The sequence below is a fragment of the Elephantulus edwardii genome, unplaced genomic scaffold (genome assembly GCF_000299155.1).
Source record: "Elephantulus edwardii isolate Elephantulus edwardi_28Jun2011 unplaced genomic scaffold, EleEdw1.0 scaffold00286, whole genome shotgun sequence".
In the NCBI taxonomy this organism is placed as follows: Eukaryota; Metazoa; Chordata; class Mammalia; order Macroscelidea; family Macroscelididae; genus Elephantulus; species Elephantulus edwardii.
In genome coordinates, this window is record NW_006400036.1 from 2,925,686 (window position 1) to 2,943,390 (window position 17,705).

Here is a 17,705-nt window from a genome sequence, read left to right on the forward strand (position 1 = left end):
GGCCCTCCAAAGAGAAACCATCTTCAATTGTCCCTTTTTTCCCCTTTGCCTCTCAGGCTGTCTTTGCAGGATTTCAGACGAGACTATTAGAGCTGTTTGGCTTTGGTTTGTTGTTCCTTTTTAATAAGGTTAATTTCCTGATTATAGTCAGTAATTGTAGAAAACCTAAATTTAGAGAAGTCAAGATAGCACCTAAGATTTCCCACCTATCACCGGTTACTTCTGTTATTCTTCTTTTGCATATTATTTATATATATATATATTAATGGTGGGGGGGGTGTACACCAATTTGTGAACTAATTAACAATATACCAAATAAACTTGTTATGTTACCTGCCTTTGTCACCTTAACATTATGCCATTCAAGAATGTCTTTAGCAAAACCCACTCTATGGAATGTCATTAAGCAAATGACCAAGTTTTTAAAACAAACTAATGGCAGAGGAGTAGAACAGAAGTAAAGGTGAACCTTGAGATTATAGGAATCTGAAGATATATTAACCAAGCCAAGTGATCCTTAGTCAGATTCTGGTTCGAACAAACAGATTTATTTTTTCAAGAGGTTCTTATCATTTAGAGATGGAGCCTGAAGGTTTTACAGGTGAAATGTGATGCCTTGAATTTGCTCCAGAATAGTCTCCAGAGACAGGACAGAGTCGTACGTAGCTGAAATGAGGTTGGCCATGAGCAGTTGCTTAGGGTTGGATGGCAGCGATGTGTGAGGCACATCGTGCTACTTGGTATACCTACATATACACATTTTTCACGGACAAAAAAAAAGTTATTCTTTCCTAAGATTTTCATTCTAAATTAATCATGAGTGAATTAGCCAATTATCCTTGCACATTTCTTAAAATTTGACCACAATTAGTATACACCGATTTGTAGAATTTTGCTCAGTAATACCTGTTTTTGTTTGTTATAGACAATTGTGTAAGGTATGTACTATACAAAGATATTACTGGGGATGAAATGATTAAGCAGCAGAGTCCCAGATAGTTTAGAAATACTCAGAATGCTTAGAAAGGCCCTGTTGAGGGTAAAACAGCCCTTTCTCACAATCTAGGTGATTTTGTTCCTTTGTTCTCCTCTTTTGACAGAGTATGCATAGTTTATTTAAAAATAAATATGTTTGGGCATTCTGTATTAGTCATAGTTTCTCTGTCACCAATTATCCTAAAATAGGAATTTTGATTATTATATGTTGTCCCATTTTACAAATGAACCAACATTTTTATTTTCAGGACTTTTTTTTGTAGCATACTCATAATTCCTCGGTATTAAAAGTAACAAACACATCAGTGTCTATCTTTTTTTGTAATTCTTGTCTGTGACCATTACCTGGAATTCTTTTCAAATAAGTGCTGATTTTCCAAGCTTGCTACACTTTTCCATGTTGACTTCTAGAAGGATGGAGCCAATTTGTGCTTTCAACTATGTGAATAACATGTCTGTTGTATAAAACTGCATATTCTCAGTTTTAAAATACCCTTGCTATTTTGAAAATCAAACACTAGATCTCAATTTGCGTTGCTTTTCTTATCAATGTGTGGTAGAATTTTGTGCATAAAGTGACTTGTGTCTTGACTGTGTGTTGTTGACAAGGACCTGGAGGAGCAGCTGGATGAGGAGGAAGGTGCCCGACAGAAGCTACAGCTCGAAAAGGTCACCGCCGAGGCCAAGATCAAGAAGATGGAGGAGGAGATTCTGCTTCTAGAGGACCAAAACTCCAAATTTATCAAAGTAAGAGAATATTGACACAGATACAGAAAATGGTTAGGCTGTGCCCTCGTGACAAAGTGGCTTCCAGTGGAAAAGTCTCAGGAAGGTTCTAGGTTCTTTACGTCTTTACTTGTACAGATTTCCAAAGACAGAAAATAGTTGAATTTCTCATTTAAGTCCACCAGTTGTCCTTACAGAAGGATCTGGCGGGGACCTGGAAAGACACAGTAGTGGTAGGCATAGTTCAATGGTGATTAATTTTATAAAATACAATTTTAAAGAAGTAATTAAAAAAAAAAAACAAAACAACACAAACCCAACCAAGTAATACCAAACCAAAGTTGTTCTTTTGAACCCCCCACTCAGGAAAAGAAACTCATGGAAGATCGCATTGCTGAGTGCTCCTCTCAGCTGGCTGAAGAGGAAGAAAAGGCGAAGAATTTGGCTAAAATCAGGAACAAGCAAGAAGTGATGATCTCAGATTTAGAAGGTTCGTTTTCAGGGCTTAAGATCTAGAATTAGGACATGTGAGTGTGCCTTTAAATGTTTTGTATTTTTGCTTGTTTTAAATGACAACAGCACTGCCCATTGACGGAATACTTGGGATCTAAGGTGAGGTTGGTTGCATAGGCCAGTAGACTTTGTATGTAATTTATATGAAAACACTGAGGTTTTACTTCACAATGCGACTAACAGTTGGGATCAGAACCAGCAGGAACTGAGGAGAAACTGTAAAGGCTCACGGTATCTCACTCTTATGGCAAAAGGAATGTCAAGAAATCCTAGGATTCTTGCAAAATGAATCATAGCTTTCTTCAAAAGAATTAGAGGGTAGCAGTTGGAAGAGCCTTACCTATGACCAGCGGCTAGCCAGGGACAGTCACGGAGGACGGCAGAGCGCACCTCTTAACTCCGCTCCCTGGGCTCAGAAGCCCAGGTCAAGGATGGCAGGCACTTGACGACTTCCATTTTGAAATAAGGAAGGAACCAGTTTTTTGTTGTTGTTTTTTTCTCTCCCCCTTCTTCTTAATTGTTACTATAGACAAAATGAGGAATGACACTGGGAAATTCTTTTCTTTATTGTATGTTTTGTTTTGTTTTATTTTATGTAATGGTCAAATGTGTTTCTTCATCCACCCATCTTCCAGTTGTAGTTTCACTGACATTCTTTTTTTTTTAAGCCCCTCTAACTCTTTAATTTTGTTGTTGTTTAATTTTTATTTTATACTGGTTTATTTACAAAGTTCATACACATACATTGTTTTTCACACTGGATCTTTCCCCTTCACACACACAGCCCCCTTTCATCAAATTGTATGACCCTATGTTTAACGTCCACCCCAAAAAATGATAATCTCAAACATTAAGTCAGGTTGTCGTTATGTATTGTAGAGTCAGAACCAATCCATAGCTGACTCTCCAGTGGGTTTTCTGAGGCAGTTAATCACATGGGAGGAGATTCCCTGTCTTTTATCCTGTAAAGTGGCTGGTGGCCTCAGACCCTATTCCTTCGGGATTGCAGTGCAGCTTCTTGCCACTAAGCCACTAAAAAACACCCTGCATAGGGGAGCTCTGGTGGCCTAGTGGCAAGAAGCTGCACTGCAATCCCAGAGGAACACGGTTCGAATCCACCAGACGCTCTGCCAGAGAAGGAGGCGCAATATCCTCCTGTACCAGTCAGATCTGATTTGACGGTACACGTACACAAAATTAAAAAAACAAAAACAAAAACAAAAAAAAACAACACCCTGCTGAAATTGTTTTCTTAAAGCATATTTTAGTCTGTATAACTAGTCTTTAGTTCTCCTCTAAGGATACACTCACAGCAGATGAGCCTGTTCATTTTCTCCTGTTTCATCCCTATTCCTGGTGGAGAACAGAAAGGGAGATAGACGTGTTACACTGTTATAAAGACAGCATTGGTGTTGACTGGATGGCTAGTGTTCAGAGTCTGCAGAATATTGGTGGGCAGGGTGGAAAGAAATGCCACATAGCCCTTCCTTCCTACACTCGCCAGCCCTGGCCTCTGCACTGGGATATGCCAAGGCTTCCTGGTTCAGACGGGTCCTTGCCAGGGGACATGGCGTGCCCCCAACCCCGTCAGTGCCACTTGAACCACATGGGACAGCAACAGGTTCCAAGTCCCTTCAGCTGAGGGACATAGGGTGGGGGCCCCATCCCCTGGAGCCACTTTAAGCTGGCACAGCCATGGGTTCCAGGTCACCCCAGCTCTGGTAGCATGTGCTCCATTTCCACAGAAGGACATCCTGCTCACGAACCTCCTCCTCCACATTCCGTCCTGTCATTAGTTTGATTCTTATGGGTTTCAAATAATGGAGCAATTTTCCACTCAAATCCGTTTGAATTTTGAGTTTATTCAAATGGTGTGCCCTTCAGTGCACTGAAGAACTGTTTCTGTCTTGTCTTAAAGAACGCCTAAAGAAGGAAGAAAAGACACGCCAGGAACTGGAAAAAGCCAAAAGAAAACTGGACGGTGAGACGACTGACCTGCAGGACCAGATCGCAGAGCTGCAGGCCCAGATTGACGAGCTAAAGGTCCAGCTGGCCAAGAAGGAGGAGGAGCTGCAGGGTGCACTGGCCAGGTCTGTGCTGGCCAAGCCTCCAGGGAGCGGGTGACGCTGGGCTTGGTTCTTAAGAGAACGCCTCCTGCTGAGCAATAAGCAAAAGCCCTCAGAGAGTGCTGAATTGCTTTCTTGCTGTTGGGTTTCACACAAATAAAATAACCCAAGCATGCAAGAAAATCTAAACAGTTCTCAATATTTATACTATTCTTATTATAACATCCTTGGAAAGTCACACCACAGATTTTTACTTATCAAATGTTTGTTTCTGAACATTAAAGGTTAGTTTTAATGCATTAAAGGCATTTACCTGTTACTGTGGAGTCAACTTAGACTCCAAGCACACACATGTGTTGCCAGGTAGAGCTGGGCTCCATGGCGTTTCAGAGGCTGGTTGTCAGCAGTTGATCATCAGTTCTTTTTTCTGAGGCACCTCCCAGTGGATTCAAACCACTAGCCTTTCAGTTGGTAGCCAAGCATATGAACCGATTGTACCACCTGGGGACTTTGGACATTTAGAGAAAATAATTTGCCAGAAATCCTGAGAATGAAAAACCATTTTGGTCCAATGGAGCAAACTACTTGGTTTGTTTTTCTTACTACACTTTTTTTTTTACAAGAAAATCTTTCAACAGACCTTTTCACCAGCCCCTATTGTTATTAGTCTTTCTCTGACCATCTGTTTTTTCACTCTAAAACTAAATTCTTTTCTGTTCATTATTGTATGCCTCCTTCCCTTCCTTTACCTCAGGCATCTCAGTTACCTCCAGACAAAAAGATTCCCCAGCATCCTGAATCACACACGAGAACAAAAAAAGAGACTCCCTGGAAACAAGGAAGGTGTCAACTAAGAGTATGTCGCCGTATTCTGAACTGGCCTCTAAACATGCGAGCTTGGGTCACTCTGCAAGCAGACTGGTCCCTTGATCAGTATTCTAGTTACACTAGCACTTTACTTAGAGGGAGTTCTATGTTCTAATTATCAGTATCAGATTATCCTACCTTCTTGGAGATTTCTGGAAAAGGAGCTAGGCTGAGAACGTTACTGTGAATTTTGATTGTGCTTCCGTCAGCACTGATTTTGTAGCCTCAACAACATACAACCCAAGAACCCCCATCCCTGCCCTTCCAGCTCGCCAGTGTCCCCTCAGGCCTCATGCCCCGTGGTCTCCAGTGGGCAGGTGCTCCAGGGCCAGTCCCCTGAACCATCGATGAGTGTTTATGCTTGTTTGTTTTCAGAGGCGACGATGAAACTCTTCATAAGAATAATGCACTTAAAGTTGTTCGAGAGCTTCAAGCACAAATTGCTGAACTCCAAGAAGACTTTGAGTCTGAAAAGGCATCGCGGAACAAGGCGGAAAAACAGAAAAGGGACTTGAGTGAGGAACTGGAAGCCCTGAAAACTGAGCTGGAGGACACCCTGGACACAACTGCTGCCCAGCAGGAACTCCGGTGGGTGAGCAGGGGGTTCCCACACTGTGCTGTCCCCCCACAGCTCATGCAGGGCCTCTGCCACCTCAGGTCTCCACCTCACGGCTGCCTGCAGCTCTCTTATGAGGGAGAGCTTTCTTAGGACATGACAGTGTGGGTGGATGGATCAGCAGATTGAGATACAATTTGAAAAAGCTTGTGAGTGATGGGTACCAAAGCAATTGATGTACAGTGTAAAGCAGAAACGACACATTAGAAAGATGAATATTTCATTCTGCTAGTCAACTTATTCTGCGTTTCTTAATTTTTTATTTCCCCCTAGTACAAAACGTGAGCAGGAAGTGGCAGAGCTGAAGAAGGCTCTTGAGGAAGAAACCAAGAACCATGAAGCTCAAATCCAGGATATGAGGCAGAGGCACGCCACAGCCCTAGAGGAGCTCTCAGAGCAGTTGGAGCAGGCCAAGAGGGTAAGGGTAGCTCGCCTGCTGGGGGCCCATGTCCCACGTTCTCCAGGCCACCCTGGGTCCATTCTCAGCCATCGTACAGCGCCAAGCTGAGTCCAGTGGGGAACCCGGTGCTCATAAGCTAGTCGGCTGTATGAGAGCACAGTGGTTATATTGAGGGGAAAAAAACCCATATATCCTTGATTTGAGTGGGCTTTTTGTTTAATTTTGTTTCCTGAAGTTTTTTCCTAAGCACTAGATGGGTCCAACTACCATTTCAAGTTCCAAATTCCTCTCAACTTCTTTCACTAATTTTTTTTTAATGACATTATCTCAAAAACCGTAAGTCTTCTTAAAATCATTTTTCCTTTCGTCTGCTTTGGCTGAGTCATCAAATCTTCTTGAAGTTACCTGTCAAGTGTCCCATGTACTCCTCCCTCCCGACTGATTCCTCCCTGTACACATTCTTGGTTTTCATTTTCTTGTCATACGTATGTGTGCTTACATGCATGTATACACATGCACACACATGCATATGTATGTTTATAAACTGCATCTACTAATTTCACTGATTCCCATTCTCCTTCCCACCGCCATGCTTTTTGGCTCTGCTACTATTTCCCCACCTTGGAATGCTCTTGCCTGCCTGCTCAGATTCCATCTTTTTTATGTGTAGCACATTGATATGTGCGGTAATTAACACTGTTAAGTACTGAGATGCTTTGCTCTCTTTAATCTCTGTAACAGATCTCTGCAGAGTCTCTGGCACTCTTTTTAATTAAAGGATAAAGAGTTGAGACCAGCAATGCCAGGGGACTGAGTGGAGTGGCAGAGTTAAGACATGGAAAGGCAGACTGGGAGCCAGGCAGCCTGCCCCAGGCCCCACATCACAACTCCTGCCGCACCCTCCAGGCCTGTGCTGAGCCCCATCTGGTCATCGGGCCTTGCCTGTGGAGGTGGTGATCACCCATGAGCCAATGTAGTGTCTACCCGTGCTGCATGCTAGCTCCTTACTTACGTGTGTCTCCCATGCTTCTCTTACCTCAGCTCCTTGCTGGTTAAAAAGAACAAAAACTTTTGGCTTGTACAAAGCCCTGTCGAGGCGATTATTCTGGGACCGAGTGCACTCATTTGTACCCGCTGCATTGACACAAATAAATTACATAGTGCCCAAGCCCCTCACACGTGTGTGTACACCTCTAAGCAGTGAGTCTAGCTGCCAAACACCACTCACTTGTCACTGAACAGCCTATCAGTGTGTTGTCCCTGTAGAAATGTTCTCACTCAGTAAACAGCTGGCGTTTTGTTCATTCATGCCACAGATGCTCTGTGTGACAGGCAGAGTTTTACAGGTGAAAACGGCTCTCCTTTTTGTTGAGTAGTAGAGAAACATTAATAATTTTTTTCATTTCCTTCTCCTAGTTCAAAGCCAATCTGGAGAAGAATAAGCAGGGGCTGGAGACAGACAACAAGGAGCTGGCCTGTGAGGTGAAGGTGCTGCAGCAGGTCAAGGCCGAATCTGAGCACAAGAGGAAGAAGCTTGATGCTCAAGTCCAGGAGCTCCATGCCAAGGTCTCAGAAGGAGACCGACTAAGGGTGGAACTGGCCGAGAAAGCAAATAAGTTACAGGTAAACCCATGAAATCTCTGCTCTGGACGTAACACATAGAAGTAAGTCTGTAATTTACCCACTTTCTGATCATAGAAGACCTACTGCCAAGAAGCTTCTAAATACCTGAAAACCACCATCACAGGGTAGAGCAGCTGAATCTTCAGTCTCTCTCACACAACAAAACCCTTCAGGGGTCCTGTTGTCGTAGTCCATAGGGGTTCACACTGCTGTCCCGCAGGCTGCACCTCTGGTGGTTTGAATCCACTGGTGATTTCAAGACGGAAAGACGGGAAGCTTCCCACCCTGAGGTACCTGAGAAGAAAAACTTCTAAAAGATAACAGTTACAAACACAATTTCAGATTTTCCAGTAGCCCAGTGAATGAGAGGGGGTAAAAAAAATGCATTTAGTACTGGTGATGACTTGGGGAAACTGTATGTACACTGCTGGTGTAAATAGCACAGTGTTAAAGAGAGAATAATCTGGCAGCTTTGTAAAGTCTTAAGTACAGGAGTACCTTTCTTGTTGCTATGTATCATCGAGTCGCTTGTGCTGTTATTACGTGCCATCAAATCGCCTGTGATCCATAACAACCCTATGTACAGCAGCTCTGAACCCTGTCCTAAGCCAGTCTCACTCACTCCAACACACCAACCCCCAAAGCCCCAGTCACTATATTAATCCATCTCATCCAGCGTCTTCCTCTCCTGCACTGTCCCTCCACCCTTCTGAGCACAATGTCCTTCTCCAACGACTGGTCTCTCCTGGCCATATGCAAAAAGTACATGAGACTGAGCTTCAAAATCCTAGCCTCCAAGGAGAAACTTGGTTTCAACCCCTCCAAGACAGACCTATTTGTTTTCTTGGCAGTCCATGGTATATTCAGAACTCTTCTCCAGCACCACAATTTGATGACATCAGTTCTTCTTCTGTCATCCTTAGTCACTGACCAACTCTCTGAAGCATGACAAGTAATTAGAAGGCCCATGGCCTGGATTAAGCACACCATCCATACCTAGTCATTTATCCTAGGTTCCACCTTATGAATGTTCGTTGCTGATGTGTGTATAGTTGGACGTGATGTTAAAGGCCCAGTTCCCCCATTTGTATGCTGACCAAAGTGTCAGCAGTTCAAAACCATGAGCCACTCTGGGAGGAAGATGAGCCTGGCTTCCACAAAGGTTCACAGCCTTGGAAACTGTGGCAGTTCTATTCTGTCCTGCAGGATTATTGTGAGTCACAATCAATGCCTTCAAGTTGGGGTTCAGCATCTAATAATGCTTTGTCCAATGAGTAAAAATGATACAGAAAATGAGTATTAATAAGAAAAGATGTGCATCCCCACAACCACTCCCAGATTTGGTGAGGCACTGAGACGACTCCACACTCAGCAGATTAGTCATATTCATGGTACATTTACTAAAGTAAAAGGATTCAAAGCAAACTTGGTAATATAAAATGGTACATAGAGAGGCATTCTTAGAAAATTCTAAGGCTCGGGATTCCTCTTATAGTGGAGTCAGACAGCGCAAGTCCTGGCAGCTGTGTGCACTGTGGTCTACCAGAAAAGCTCCTTAGAGGCTCACTGCTCAGGGATGCCTCAGTGTTGGTCCACAGTGGTTAGGTGCTCGACTGCTGTCCTCAGAGTCAGCGAGTCACTCTCTGGGAGAAAAACGTGTCGTTCCGCTTCCCCCAAAACAGATTCACAGCCTTGGAAACCCTACAGAGCAATTGTCTGACCTGGAGGGTCCTGTGAGTCTCAGTTGGCTCACAGGGATTTAGGGAGTTTGATTATTTTTATAAGGCACCTTCTGCCCATCCTGTGCCAGAATTCCAGGCTCCCAGGAAGAAACAGGTGCCCAGCACACATCGTGTTATCCGCACACTACCCTGATAGGTGTCCTGTTTATTCAGAGGGACTTACTACTGGTTAACTTCAGCAATTGTGAGACCTTAAGAAACTTGTGACTTAAAATACTGAATTTAAACGTCTTTCCTAACATTTCAAGTCTATAATAATGGGAATTATATTTGCCCCAAAGTAATGGGTAAATCCTCTTAGTGACAGAGTTGGCAGCTGCTGATCTCACAGCCTCTTCACATAGATTGCAGGCATTATTTCCAGTCTTAGTATCATTTCTGTCTTTTCATTATCAAGATAAAACAAGATTGTTGCTGAAATTCAGAAAACTTTATGACCTCACCCTATCCTTTTCTTAGATGGAGCTGTCAGGGCTGGTGCAGTGACTTTGGAGGCTAGAGAGCCTTGATCTTAAGAACTTTCCTTAATTAGGTGGAGATTTTGCATTTGTCCAGCCTCCCCTGCCCTCCTGTCCATCATCATGGCCTGTCCTTCCCTCCACTACAGCGTCACGAGTTTATATTTAAAAATAGAGATTCTGAGACTTTTTTGTGTACTGTCAAATTGAATTGTATCTTCTGCCTCCTTTCAGAACGAGTTAGATAATGTCTCCACACTTCTGGAAGAAGCAGAGAAGAAGGGCATTAAGTTTGCTAAGGATGCAGCTAGTCTAGAATCTCAGCTACAGGATACACAGGTTGGTACGCCGGGAGCAGGGGCCTGCTCAGTACAGTTTTGCATTGTTTGTAAATTGGTGGAATAAGCTAGTCCTGAATTGTCTTCTGTGTCACTGAGTTCGGTATCATGAAGTCCTATAGAGTCTGTAGGGCGTTGTGCTTCCCTGGTGATTGAATTCCACTCCGGCCAAGCAGAAGTTAGGTTAATGCTTCAGTGATTGAAAGTAAGTTAGCACCTTTTTTCCCCCTTAAACAAGTCTATCTTTTTATTAAATTTGCGAGTGTTGTTAAATGCCATTAGATTCACAGACAGCCACTCCGTGTGAGCAGCTGAGGCCTTGGCTGCACCCACACCTCCCTCAGGCTCTGCAGTGCTGCCCGTTTGAGGGTCACTATGTCAGTCCCTTCACCAGGACGCCCTGCCTGACAGCATGCCCCGAGCCTGTGAGCTGAAGTCCCAGTCTCTGCTGCTCAGGAGCACTCTAGCTGCACTTCTACTGCAGATTTGGTTTGTCTTTGGGCAGGCCTCTTGGCCATCACCGTAATTCAAAGGCATCAGTTCTTCTTTGGAGCTTCTTACTCACTGTCCAATATTCAAATGCACATGAAGCAAAGAAAGGAGTGGGGAAACAGACTAGCAGAAGATGCCATAATTAGGCCACTGGAGAAGAAGTTCTGTGTAATAGGGCTGTAAGTGATGACGAGGAAGCATTGTGGTTAGTGAAGCTAGCAAGGGCCAGATGACAGAAAAATGAAAGGAGCTGAAAGAGAACATGTTCACTTTATGATTTAGAAAAGTTACATACAACTTGAAACGACATCTCCCCCAAATCCTATTACATTAAACGTTTAAAGCATAGAGTGGTTTGGAGTACGAAACAGATGCTACATTACAATACACATCAAAACCATATTATGTGAAAGATAAGGGAGCTCTGGTGGCCTAGTGGCTAGAAGCTGCACTGAAATCCTGGAGGCATGAGGTTCGAATCCACCAGATAGATGCTCTGCTGGAGAAGGGGAAATCTCCTCCTGTACCAGTCAGATCTGATTTGACAGTGTACACACACACACACACACACACACAAAGAAATAAAAATTATTAAAAAAAAACCCAAACCAACCCATATTATGTGAAAGATGTTTCTGTGTAAAAGGTAGGCTCTATACGAAAACAAACATTTGACTGACCATCGACATAAACGGTACCTAACTGTACCCACTTACATACCAATTCAAACAGGAGCTGCTTCAGGAGGAGACTCGCCAGAAATTGAATCTGAGCAGTAGGATCCGGCAGCTGGAGGAGGAGAAAAACAGTCTTCAGGAGCAGCAAGAGGAGGAGGAGGAGGCCAGGAAGAACCTGGAGAAGCAGGTGTTGGCCCTGCAGTCCCAGGTATGTGCCCTCAAGACACTGCACGAACCGCACATCCCTGCTGCTTTGCAGCCTTTGGATCCATTTGGGACAGTTAATTAGGTTGTACCTAATTAAGCCCCTTAAGTAATTTTCTTTGACCAGCCAAATGCTGCTACTTTGTACTGATTACCATGTTGGAAGCATTTAAAGTAAAGGCGCAGGACTGGATCAACTATGGAAGCTCTCAGTCCAGTTACTTCATAGGTTAGTTTAAAAATTCAGTTGCCACTAAGATTCATTTTTATTCAAACCACATAGTAATGACTTACACTTTTTCTCACAGAGTATTAAAAGCAAAAGTCTTTGTTCTTTTAATGCAAAACCCATTTGAGTCCTTCAGTGTTCATCTTCTTCTCTTATGCAAAACCTAGCTGTTGGAAGCCAAGAAGAGGGTCGACGATGACTTGGGGACCATTGAAAGTTTGGAGGAAGCCAAGAAGAAGCTGCTGAAGGACGTGGAGGCGCTGAGCCAGCGCCTGGAGGAGAAGGCCCTGGCCTACGACAAGCTGGAGAAGACCAAGAACCGCCTGCAGCAGGAGCTGGACGACCTGACAGTCGACCTCGACCACCAGCGCCAGATCGTGTCCAACCTGGAGAAGAAGCAGAAGAAATTTGACCAGGTGAGTCCTCTCATGCCTTTCTCCAGACATGAGGAGCACCACACATGGTTTCCTCCTGGCCAAACTGTCCTAGTTATTGTTTTCATTTAAAATCATCTTTTGTTATCTAAACATTTGTTTGTTTTTGTTTTCATATTTATCACTAAATTGGTCAAAGGAAAAAAAAAAGATATTATTCTAATAGTACATACAGCCAGTCTGGTGATGATGTTCTCACTGCATCGTTCGCTGTAGCTTTTAGCTGAAGAGAAGAATATCTCCGCTCGCTATGCAGAGGAGCGGGACCGGGCAGAAGCAGAGGCCAGAGAGAAGGAGACCAAAGCCCTGTCGCTGGCTCGGGCGCTCGAGGAGGCCCTGGAGGCCAAGGAAGAGTTTGAGCGGCAGAACAAGCAGCTGCGTGCAGACATGGAGGACCTGATGAGCTCCAAAGATGATGTGGGCAAGAACGTGAGTCACACTGGGCTTCGGTGTGCAGGCAGAGGAAAGCCCGGGGCTAGTGGTGCCTGCGAACAGGGAGTGGGCACCCATGTGGGAGATCTAGAGTCCAGCCAGAGGCTTCTACAGATATAGAGGATGAGGATGACCATCTTCTGATAAAGGCTTTCTCCGGTCTCTTTGGTTGTTGGTTCCAAAGCCAAATAGGCATCTCATAGACGCATTGATGGGCAGGGTAGCTTTGCTCTTGTCCCTTTTCTGGCCTTCACTGCTCCATCCTGTGTCCTGTCAGGGTCACCTTGGATGGGGTGGGGGTCTGTTGTCGTTCTCCCAGGCCTGGAGCTTATCAGGTGATCAGGTTCAGGGCCTGTTGACTGTGTGCACACTATTGAGACGCTGTGTAACCTTCCACTTCGTGCGGCACCAACAAAGAGCTTATGCTCCGTCCCCTCCTTCTGTACCTGAGGTGTTAGATGTAGTGAAGTGAGCCGAGTCTGAGAGTAGAAGCCCAGCTTCCAGACTGGCTTGTCCACGGGCCTTCTTCCAACCATGTTTTCACAGCCACATAAAGAGCGAAGGCTGCTCTGCAATCCTACTGTGTCTCTTACACCCTGGCTCCAGGGGACTAGCTGAGCGTCATAGAGCTAGAACAGAAGTTCTAGCCTAGAACAGTGCTGCCTAGAACAGAAGTGCTGCAGTCATGGGGTAAAGCGCGGGGGGGACACCATCACTGAGTCCTTTCTCTTGTTCCTTATTAGGTTTTTCTAGAACATTGAAAAGTTGCACATTGACCCCACACATTTCATTCGTGTCTACAGAATGCCAGGCTGTGCTGAGAGACAGGCCCCCTCACGTAGGCATCTTTCTCCTCTGTTTTCTGTGAGCCTGGCCTGGCCATAAGCCCTTGGGCAGACACAGTAGTGCCCACCTCAGGGGCTGCTGAGAGCCTAGGTGGGATTGTGTGAGATGGGGGGCCACAGGGAGCACACATCCCTGAGGGTCTCTTCATCCATAACAAAAAAGTCAGGCCAGTATTTAAGCTTCTCAGGCGTACCACAGGATGATACTTCAAAGATTCCATGCTTTCATTTCTTTTCAGTACAAGATTAAAGCAACAAGGGCCTCAGTGTATAAAAATACACCTTAGCACACAGGGGCTGCTTGGCTGACACTCCTGTTTTGTTATTCTTTTGGCTGTTAAAGATCTCTCTGCTTTAAAGGTCATCAAATGACAATTACAGCCACTTGTGAGATGCAGATGCCAGTATTGTCAGTTAAGTACCAATGACCACTGCTTGATGAGAGAGAGAGACTGGCCCTCGGTAACCACGCTGACCATTTGTGGGCCCACAGAGTAGGAAGGCTGCTGTCCTCTGCTGAGGGTCAGCTCTCTCCCCTGATGCTTCTGTGGTTTAGGTTCACGAACTTGAAAAGTCCAAACGGGCCCTGGAGCAGCAGGTGGAAGAGATGAGGACCCAGCTGGAGGAGCTGGAGGATGAGCTCCAGGCTACAGAAGATGCCAAGCTCCGCCTGGAGGTCAACATGCAGGCCATGAAGGCCCAGTTCGAGCGGGACCTTCAGACCCGGGATGAACAGAACGAAGAAAAGAAGCGGCTGCTGATTAAACAGGTGGGTCCGAGGGTTGTACTCCTCAGAGGCCATTTCAGGTCAATACCTGATCATTCAAATTAAAACCTGCTCATTAGCTGTGATCACTGACAGCTTCATTCTCTCTAATTCATTGTAATTGGTTTTGACTTTCTATTCTTCTTTTCTGTCACTGAGTTTACAAGCCCAGTCACTTTTTATCTGTTAGGAAGCCCTGTGTGTCTTCCACTGGGACACTGAAGTTGGGCTCCTGTTCTCTTGTCTCTGAGCCTGGGGACAGAACAAGAGGGACCCCACGCAGACCTGGCCATGTCTCTGTCCCTGCTGTCACAGCTGCAGTCCTGGCACACGGGAACCCTTAATAGTGCTTTCCAAATGAGCAAATAAATGAAGAAGGAAAGGGGCAGACTGTGCCACAGAGGTGACGGCCTTCCCAGTGACTTCACACTGGTGAATTTGGAGCTCCCCTATTTCCTGCGCATCCTGTTTGTAGATTATCATCAGTGCCTGGATGCTGGAGGAGCGTGGCTAGTGGTGTGAGGACACAGCACTGCCCTGTCCAGCATGCGTGATGATCAGGAGTTGTTGATGGACCCCAGTGCTTGTCTCCTGCCACCTCTCACGTCTCCCTCCACTTCTTGATTTTCCCTCCACTCGTCCTCACACCCCTGGCCACCTGCTCTGGAGCTGGCCTTCACTCTGTCACTTCTCCAGTGGACTTTTGCTGCCCACCTCTTTCTTTGGATGTTAGAAACTCCCAGGTTCCCCCGTTCTGCCAAGCACCAGTGCACTCATTCTGTATTGGCAGATCTGCCCTGTGGCCAGGAAACTGTCTCACCTATTTCCCTCCCTCCCAGGCCTCTGACCATCTCCATGTCTGTCTTGGCCTTTTTTTCCTTGCCTCGTGGCCAGTTGTCTCACATCGTTCAGTCATGTTGCATCACCTAGACCTAAGTGCTTAAATCAGGGCTCTGCGGGATCGATTTGGACTGGATATTGGCCAGCCTGTTTTATTCTTAATAATCCCTTTGAATGAAAGCTGCTGTGGTTTTTTTGTTTATAATAATACTCTGCTTCATAGCAGAGAACATCACCTCAGAATGACAGAAGCTTTCACCTCTCACCCAGGGGCAGCGTCCTTAGATGGGAGGAGGGTGGAGGCGATGGGCATAACTGGGGCCACCTGTCCTCAGGTCCGGGAGCTGGAAGCGGAGCTGGAAGATGAGCGCAAACAGCGGGCCCTCGCTGTGGCTTCCAAGAAGAAAATGGAAATAGATCTGAAGGACCTTGAAGCCCAAATTGAGGCAGCGAACAAAGCTCGGGATGAAGTGATCAAGCAGCTTCGCAAACTGCAGGTAAGTGCCACAGCGACCCCTCTGCCTTGTCCGTGATCTGGTCCTGCTGAGAGACTCACGGTCACACCCTCTGGGGATGCCAGAACCTATGACCTTGGCCACAGCCACCAGTGGGCTATGAAGACCATCTGCAGGGAGGGAGGTGTCTCCTGTGTCCCAGACCTCATGTCTGACAGGCACAGTGTCCTTGCTGCCACAGCCAGAGGCCTAAGCACACACCCCGCCCAGCCACCTCCAGGGCACCACCCAGCCACATGCCCGAGTGCCAAGGACTTCTCTCCCTCAGGAGTCTTTTCAGGGTCCATCTTCCGTCACAGCAACAGCAAGTGTTACTCTAAGAATTCACAATGATGGGAGCACACACGCTCACAGCTTACCAGGGAAGGGCTGAGGGTATCAACAGACACCTTAGAAGACTTCAGGCTAGCAACCAATTGCATGTACACCCATGCATACCACTTAAACATACACCTGGATGTATACTTGTGTGTGCACAAATATACATGTTTACATATACACATGCATACCACTCGTATACACGGGTGTATGCGTGCATGTACACACACGTATACCACACTCACGTGGTACATGCTTACATGTACTTTCATGTATGTGCCAACATACATACACACCTATATGCACAAACATACCCACCCACCCACCCACATGCTTTCTCTCAGATAATACAGATTTAAATTTCATTTTCAATATTTGGGTGACTTTTAAACTGCGGGCAAAATTGGAGTTGAAGAAACAGGAAGGGTCTATGTATCTTGCTTTTAATCTAATCACCATGTTAAACTTATTTGCTCGTACCAATAGCATTTTAATGAGTCATTAAAATGTTCTATATTATGGAATCCCATCACTTGCAGAGTTAGTTTTACTTCTTCCTTTTCAATATGTTGTTGTTATGTGTTGCTGAGGTGACTACGACGCCTACCAACCCTAGGAACAGTGGTTCTGAACGTTGGCCTGTCCTGAGCCAATCTAACCATCTTTGACATTCCTGACCCCACTGCCAGTCACTGTATTAATCCGTTTCATCCAGGGTCATCTTCTCCTTCTACTCTTCCAAGTATGATGTCCTTCTCCAAGGACTGGTCTATCCCTGGCAACATACTCAATACGTGAGACGGCACGTGCCTATCTATAGTCCCAGCTCTTAGAGGAGGCTGAGGCTGGAGGACCGCTTGAGTTTCCAATCTAGATTCTTTTATTTCTTTGTATTGATTATCCTGGCTGAACAAATGCTCCATCACAGTGTTAAATAGAAATGAAATCAAACATCTTTGTCTTTGGAGAAAACTTTACATCTTTCACCACTAAGTGTGATTGTTGCTGTGTGCTGTTGAGTCAGAACCAACTACAGCTGACCCTCCAGCAGGTTTTCAGAGACAGTTAAATGCCATGACAAGAGATTGCCCCATTCTTCTCCCGCAAGTATGATACTTAGCCATGGATTTTTTTCATGGATGCCCTTAATCAGTTTGGAGGCAGTCCCGCTATTCACAGATTAAACGTTTTGATCATGAAAGGTGTCAAATTATATTGCTGCTCTTTCTTCATATAATCCTGTGGGTTTTGTCCTTTGTTGATGATCACATATGTCATAGGGATCTAGTGCTGCTGTGACAGGAAAACCCCAGGGTGTGGCTTTAAGAAGCACGTGTGTTTGCTCACTGTTTGCAAGGATGCTTGGAAGTGTGAACTCAGGGAGACCTCTCTGGAGGAAGTCTGGCTGGCTCACTGTCACATAACAAGGACAACACATCCCCATATAGAATTCTAACCACAATACAGACGTTAAAACTCACAACACATATTTGGGGAGCATAAGTCATTCTGTAAATGAAGAATGAGAGAATATATATTCAGGAAGCTCAGCGAACACCATATAGATTCGACCCCAAAAGAAAAACATCAAGGCATATCATAGTTAAA

General features: G+C 45.1%; 1 protein-coding gene across 1 annotated transcript in view; it reads left to right on the forward strand.

Annotated features, from left to right (window-relative positions):
* MYH10 (myosin, heavy chain 10, non-muscle) overlaps window positions 1-17,705 on the forward strand; it is a 163,271-nt gene that overhangs the window by 133,572 nt on the left and 11,994 nt on the right. The window contains exons 25-36 of the mRNA XM_006900506.1: window positions 1,606-1,743; window positions 2,089-2,212; window positions 4,154-4,325; window positions 5,544-5,756; window positions 6,058-6,202; window positions 7,601-7,807; window positions 10,242-10,346; window positions 11,570-11,722; window positions 12,115-12,363; window positions 12,598-12,810; window positions 14,215-14,427; window positions 15,600-15,761. Coding sequence (XP_006900568.1) covers window positions 1,606-1,743; window positions 2,089-2,212; window positions 4,154-4,325; window positions 5,544-5,756; window positions 6,058-6,202; window positions 7,601-7,807; window positions 10,242-10,346; window positions 11,570-11,722; window positions 12,115-12,363; window positions 12,598-12,810; window positions 14,215-14,427; window positions 15,600-15,761 — 2,094 coding nt within the window. The remainder of the gene's footprint in view (window positions 1-1,605; window positions 1,744-2,088; window positions 2,213-4,153; window positions 4,326-5,543; window positions 5,757-6,057; window positions 6,203-7,600; window positions 7,808-10,241; window positions 10,347-11,569; window positions 11,723-12,114; window positions 12,364-12,597; window positions 12,811-14,214; window positions 14,428-15,599; window positions 15,762-17,705) is intronic.